At 35.9% G+C, this 7,274-nt stretch overlaps 1 protein-coding gene across 1 annotated transcript; it reads right to left on the bottom strand.

Annotated features, from left to right (window-relative positions):
- Positions 1-822: 822 nt before the first annotated feature.
- Positions 823-6,690, bottom strand: LOC131160456 (ribonucleoside-diphosphate reductase large subunit). Its single transcript, XM_058116157.1, has 17 exons — positions 6,158-6,690; positions 5,682-5,743; positions 5,511-5,598; positions 4,770-5,033; positions 4,318-4,558; positions 4,158-4,234; positions 3,807-3,977; positions 3,590-3,682; positions 3,347-3,496; positions 3,165-3,251; positions 2,886-3,050; positions 2,685-2,804; positions 2,206-2,408; positions 1,971-2,120; positions 1,744-1,891; positions 1,353-1,436; positions 823-1,254 (listed from the first exon to the last, which is right to left on the bottom strand). Exons 1-17 carry the CDS (start codon positions 6,383-6,385, stop codon positions 1,162-1,164), a joined length of 2,424 nt encoding a protein of 807 aa, XP_057972140.1. The 5' UTR covers positions 6,386-6,690; the 3' UTR covers positions 823-1,161.
- Positions 6,691-7,274: the final 584 nt, after the last annotated feature.

The following is a 7,274-nucleotide window of genomic DNA, read 5'->3' as shown; positions in this document are numbered from 1 at the left end:
AAATGGAATATATTAAACTGTTATATGCATATATAAACTATGGGAATTGAAGTTCCATTTTGCTATTTAAAAATATGGAAAATAGGTGTCGATTATATACCAAGCTTTATATGTAAAAAGGATTAAATCGAGTGTGTGCGTCGATTTATACCACCATACGAATAAATGAGTTTATAAAAATACTAAAACTATACAAGTGATTTGTGAATTTGAAACAAATTAATTCATTTTGTTATAAATTGCATATATGATATTGGAACCACTGCTTATTACTATGAGAGCCTTAAAAAGCTCAATGTTATATAAAGCCTTAAAAAAGCTTAAACAAGGCTCCATTGCTATATTTAGGTACAATGCAACCACACATCTATTTTTCAATATAAGTATCAAGATAGTCAACTAGGTAAGAAGGGTCACTAATGAATTAATGGACTAGGTAGAAGAGGTTCAGTCGAACTATAATAACGATGAATATTGACAAGTGCCTACACAAGGTAAGGCTTGAGCAATGCTTTATCATCGCACGACTTGCGCCACGAGATAGTGTTGACATTAATTATGAAGTTTTTAAGCTAAACAATGTTCTAAATATACATATACATAATTTTAAAAAAATATTAAAATAGGCAAAGTCACAAGTTTGAGTACTAAACGGATGGATTATACAATATATGGACATGTATCCTACCCTAACCTCGAGAAACTCTCGCTTACAACATCACTGAATTATTTATTGCAAGAAATATATAAATATCTCCAATATTACAATATTGAGAATATGCTAAATATGTAACTACTTTCTAATACACACATACAAAGAGATGCACATAAAAGTCAACAGCTTGTCATTACATTACAATAATAAACCCAATGGACATCAATCAGATCCAAAAACCCAGAATTAGCCAAACTGGCAAATATAAATTACTATTAGTGAAACCATTTGATGGAATATAAATATGTAGTAGTTTGTAGGATAGCACAAATTTAAAGCTATACAAAACCTCAAAAAGTTGATTAACCTTTACAATAGACATTTTATAAGACCTTTCGAAAGCCACCATCACCCTTCCAAAGATATCCTTTTCAAACCCGACTTTCTTTTGCCATCTGCACATGCAGAAGGAATGCCAATCACCTTTGGGTGACATACAGCCTTCTTTAACTGCCACATGCCATACATTCTTCACGGTTTGTTAAAGAACATACCATTTGTGCCATTTTGGTATTGTCATCCTCCACATTGATTTCTTCCTATACAGCCAAGAAATGACAAAGCTCACGTCCATAAGAATCAGCTAAAGCATAAAAATAACTGATTGAACTATGATAGCAAGAGCACTAAAAGTTACTTTGATCAAGGAAGTATCAACTGTGAATTTGATTGCATCAGCTGCAGCACGTGACCGCAGATAGTACATCCCCGTTTTCAGACCCTTTGACATCCAGCAACAGAAAGAACAAAGAATCAGATTAAGCAAACCATGCCAATAATAATGAAAACAAAAACTCTGGTAACTCAAAAAGTAACCTATTCCAAAGCCATTCTCTTCATGGATTATATAGAACTCCAAATGACATAAAAGTTGGAATTATGTGCACAAAAATCAACAATAATATCAAACAACATTATGGAGCAATCCTCCAACAGAGCAGATATTTCAGTGAAGCCAGAATGAGGTATGAACTCCACCTATCTAATATCAGATGAACAATTTGAGGTAGAGCAGTACAAGTTAATACCTTGGACCATGCATAGAAATGCAAGGAAGTAAGCTTTCCAAAATTGGGTTGGTCCATGTGTATGTTCAGGCTCTGACTTTGGTCTATGAAACATCCACGATCAGCAGCCATGTCAACAATAGTCTTTTGCTTAATCTCCCAAACAGTCCTGGTCATGACAAATTGTTTTAGCAAAAAAAAAAAAAGAGCAGCAAAATAAAGCACTAAAATAAAGAGCATATTCATACTTATAAATGCCTTTCAGTTCATCAGGAATCTCAGGGATCTTCTGCACTGAACCATTCTCATAGATTATCTTGTTCTTAATTACAGGAGACCAAAGACCCATCTCAGTTAAGTCATGGAGAAGATGTTTGTTCACTACAACAAATTCACCACTGGGAAAAAAAAAGTCAAAACTTAGATGGCTATAAAGGGCATTCAGTCTTGTAATATGCTGAAGAGAATAGGATTAAAATCAACCTTAGAACCCTGCGACTGTAAATATTGGAAGTATATGGTTCAAAGCACTCATTATTTCCAAGAATCTGGCTGGTTGAAGCAGTGGGCATTGGTGCTACAAGAAGCGAATTTCTTACTCCATTCCTGCCTATCATTTCCCTTAGAGCATCCCAATCCCACCGATTTGAAGGTGTTACTCCCCACATGTCAGGTTGAAGAACTCCCTGCACAAAACAAAAGTCATCTAAACAGCTTGCTAATATTATCTGCAAGTTCATCAGAAGAATGGCAAAAAAACAAAACAAACAAAAAAACCAAAAACAAAAAAACCTATGGCAGACAGAACAATAATATCCAACCAGCTAATAGAAAATGATCAACATTTGAACAAATGTACACTTGTAATTTGTATCTGATTGATACAAATTATATTTGCCAGTTTGGAGTACTAACTCCCAACAACTGGCACAGAAAAATTTCTCCCCCTTAGAATTGCATACCTTGCTGACAGGACTTCCACTATATGTCTCATAGAGTCCTTCTTTTACAGCTAACTCAGAAGAAGCTTTCAGAGCATGATAATATATAGTCTCAAATATGTCTTTGTTTAGCTGTTGAGCCTGAGGTTTGTAAAAATCTATCATCAAAACAGAGTGATCCAATTGTAACAATAAAATAGCCAGGCAGAAAAAAACTTATACCTCTGCTGAATCAAATGCCATGCCAAGCAAAATGAAGGTATCTGCAAGACCCTGGACTCCTATGCCAATTGGTCTATGTCTTAAATTTGACCTTCTTGCAGTTTCAACAGGGTAGTAATTGACATCAATTATTTTGTTAAGATTTGAGGTAACTATTGCAGTAACCTAATCAACAAGACAAATACAGGAAAAGTGCAATTAATATGTAAGCAATAGAAAAAAGCATGAACAATAGCAAATGCACATGCAAGGATATTACAAAGCTAAAAGAAACCAAACCTCAGCAAGTTTGTCAAAATCAAAGTATCTATTCTTAGAACCCCGGCTTCCAACAAGCTTGGATGGATGTGACTCCATTGGAACCCCCTGCAGCAACCAACTTAATGCAATGTCAAATCAAGAATAAAAAAAAATCAAAGATCATAATTTTTTGCTATACATTCAACCCATGCACAACTGACCTTTTCTCTAACAAATCGAGGTAGAGCAATGGATGCCAGGTTGCACACAGCAGTTTCTGTTGGGCTGGTATATTCAATTATTTCAGTACACAAGTTAGAAGATTTAATGGTACCCAAATTCTGCTGGTTACTTTTTCTATTGCAAGTATCCTGGACAAAAACAAAAAGGAATTTAGCATAAAATTATGACAAACAACAAGGTTATACAATCATATTAAGAAGTCACATATTTCTGTTGATCACCTTAAACAGCATGTAAGGGGTCCCAGTTTCTATTTGGGATTTCAAAATTTCAAACCAGAGGTTTTGTGCCTGGACAACCTTCGTTGCCTTACCCTACACAAAGCAAACTATATTATAATCAAGTTCCAATAATGTCTGTATACACACACAAACACATGCACGTATATATAACAATCAAACAGAAAATCAAAAATGAAAAATTTGAATTGGAACATACCTCTCTTTCATATTGCATGTACAAATTCTCAAATTCTTCACCCCAACAGTCAGCTAATCCCTGTGCCTCATTAGGACAAAACAAGGACCACTGCCCATTACTTTGGACTCTCTCCATAAAGAGATCAGGTACCCAAAGGGCATAAAATAGATCTCTAGCCCGATTTTCTTCCTACAGGAATAATAAATTATGCATCAACAACACTAACAGGTACAATGCCAGAACTTGATGGAACCATGAACAACTAGTTAACATTGTCTAAATAGAAACAATTAAAGCCAAAGGGACACATTAAAAGAATAACAGTGTAAAGAAAATGACAAACAAATCCATCAAACCATCAAGCCATACCTTTCCATGGTTTTTTTTAAGGTCTAGGAACTCGAATATATCAGCATGCCATGGCTCCAAGTACACAGCAAAAGCACCTAGAGGAAAAATTAGTCTATTTAGAAAAAGCACCACCAAACATTATGTAATATAACAAACAAACATGGCATGATAGACATACCCTTCCTCTTGCCTCCACCTTGATCAACATAACGTGCAGCATCATTGAACACCCGCAGCATTGGGACTATGCCATTAGATGTCCCATTTGTTCCCCGTATATAACTGCCTGTGGCACGGATGTTATGAGCAGAAAAACCAATTCCACCTGCTGATTTGCTGATAACAGCACACTCCATCAAAGTTTCAAATATCCCTTCAATGCTATCATCTTTCATGCACAAGAGAAAGCAACTACTCAACTGCCAACAGCCACCAAGAAAACCACATAAACATATAATCGCATGTGAATTATACAATTAAATATTATTTTCATCATGCTTGCATGAATGCTTGAGCAAACATACAATCAAATCCTAATTTTACAATGTCAACCAGCCTTTGAATTGAACAATAAAAAGGTGAAACAGAATTAAGAGACAAAATCCAAATTTTCATAAGAACAAGACATACTTGGGGCCTTGGTGTTCCTGCATTAAAAAGTGTGGGAGAAGCATGAGTGAACCATCGCTGAGACATCAAATGATAGGTCTTCAAAGCAGAATCAATATCATTCTTGTGAATTCCAACAGCAACCCTCATCAGCATGTGCTGTGGTCTCTCTACAACCTTCCCTTGCATCTTCAAAAGATAGGACCTCTCAAGGGTTTTGAAACCAAAGTAATCATAGTCAAAGTCCCGGTCATATATAATCTCACTGTCCAATCTAGCAGCATTCTAGAACACATAAAAATAAAACAAAAACTGTCAGGGCCTTTAACATTTTTTCTATTTTCAGAAAATACTATTGAAATACAAAACAAATTGAACAAAAAACTCAATGCCAATACAGCAACAGAAAAGCACAAAAGAAAATTGATAAAAAGCACACACTTTTAGCTACCAGCTTCTGGTTACTGAAACAAAAACCAGAATTCACACTTCAAAACCACCATTATGAAATCACAGCCAGATCCCCCTCAAACCTGAAATTCTAGTGCAATGTAACTTTTTTTTTTCTAGCAAAGCCACGAGACAAGAAGTGTTCATAAGTCAAATGCCATTATGAATATATACCATGCAATTTTACCTATTATTTCCCTTAGAGGTGATGTTAGGAAAGGATCCAATGGAGAAGTTTCTTTTATATTTTGAGTTTGACTCAAATTGACAAACATTAAACCCAATATTTTAAAATACAATGAGCGAGATTACCTTCATAATTATTTCATATACATCATCAGCAACCAGGGGAGCCTTCATCTTAGATCTCTCATTATAATGGTTATACATTTCTTTTATCCTGCAGTAACAATCCATGTGAGAAACAAATGTTCTCTTCAAATTACAGTCGTATCCACCGAATAACAGAAATGCAACACTTACGTTTCTGAAAATGACTTCTTAGTGTTCTTGTGCAGATTCGAGACAACAATTCTTGCAGCCAACTGTATCAATCAAATATTTACAGATGTGAGCAAATCGAGGTAAACTGTTTTACCTCCCACTTTGAACCCCACCAAAATGCAGATCTCGGGACCAAGGGAAGAGAAGTGGAAATCAAATCAAAAGTCATAAGAGTTGCCATAACCATTTCACTTCATCAAACCAGACCCAGATCCAGACATACTGAAATTTAACTAATAAAGTAAAAATTCACCAAACCCCCAATAAACAAACTCCAAAACCCAAAACTAAAAGCTAACAAGAACAATTGAAACATATTAAAAACGAAAAAAGTAAAAAAGAACCAAGATTGTATAACTACATAACAAAAGGAAAAACCCCCCATTACCGAAAATTCACGCACCCGGACACACACATAGAGAGAGAGCTAGACATTAAGGGGCGGCAAAACTCACGGAGGCGTAATCGGGGTGATTTGCAGTCAAGGCAGCAGCAGTTTCAGCGGCCAATTCATCAAGTTGGCTAGTGGTGACGCCCTTGTAAACTCCAGCGCACACCTTCTGAGCCACAAGCACAGGGTCGCAGTGCTCGATGCTCAGCCCGTAGCTCAGCTTCTTGAGGCGCGCCGTGATCTTGTCGAAGTGCACGGACTCCTGACGCCCATCTCTCTTCACCACATACATCTTCGAACAAATGATCGATTTTGCCTCCTTCTCGGCTAGGAGTTTCGTCGAACAGGTTGGGCGCAACCGAGAGATTATATAGATGCACAGGAAGAGATAAATGGGGAGAGGGTGGGAGAGTGTTTTGAAATTTGGAAATTAGGGTTTGGGGAATTTCCCTCTATGGGGTTTTGGCGGAATTGAATAATTCCCGCCAAATGTGAGATGTGATCGTGACCGTCTGATTGTGGGCCGCGGAGGTTTGTGATGGTGCGGGGCCCACTATGCCCCTTCCTTTTGGCAGAGAAAGATAATAGCAGCGTGACAGTTGTAACCAGGCGCCCCCGCATTTGGGCGCGGTTTGGCATTTACATCGATTGATATGGACCGTTAGATTGGTGGACGGTGATTTAGATTGCCTGTGAGCCTCTGATATCCTTGGCTTCTCGGGTACGCCTACAAATTCAAAATTCAAATTCTCAATAGAATTGTAATACTTAATTAATTAATTACTTAACCTTTTTGAAAAAAATTATAAAATTATAAAAGAAATAATAAAAATTTTAATAGTATAAAGACATTTTAGAATATTTGTAGAAATTTATAGGGATACTTTTAGATAATTATGTGTAGTTACAGGGATAAATTTGATATTATTAATAAAGGTATTTTCGGATAGTTGTAGGTAGTTAACGAATATTTAAAATAATTATAGGTAGACATAGAAATAAATTTCACATTTTAAAACTATGACATCAAAGGGAGAATCTCTTTTATAGTATCAGAAAAATTATAGTCTATATACTATTATAAAAAGGATTCCCTTATTTGTTATCGTCTTTCAAAAATATCAAAATTATCTATATAACCATCAATAATTATTCCAAAATACTCTTTTAACTACCCATAA

The sequence above is a fragment of the Malania oleifera genome, chromosome 7 (genome assembly GCF_029873635.1).
Source record: "Malania oleifera isolate guangnan ecotype guangnan chromosome 7, ASM2987363v1, whole genome shotgun sequence".
Lineage (NCBI taxonomy): Eukaryota > Viridiplantae > Streptophyta > Magnoliopsida > Santalales > Ximeniaceae > Malania > Malania oleifera.
This window is presented reverse-complemented; position numbering and strand designations above follow the sequence as displayed.

Excerpts from the sequence above, each read along its gene's own strand:
- LOC131160456 (XM_058116157.1), bottom strand. The coding sequence starts at position 6,385 with ATGTATGTGGTGAAGAGAGATGGGCGTCAGGAGTCCGTGCACTTCGAC. Across the intron at positions 5,599-5,681 it reads AAGAAGTCATTTTCAGAAAC|GATAAAAGAAATGTATAACC; the intron begins GTAAGTGTTGCA and ends TTGTTACTGCAG. Across the intron at positions 2,409-2,684 it reads GTGGAAGTCCTGTCAGCAAG|GGAGTTCTTCAACCTGACAT; the intron begins GTATGCAATTCT and ends TGTTTTGTGCAG.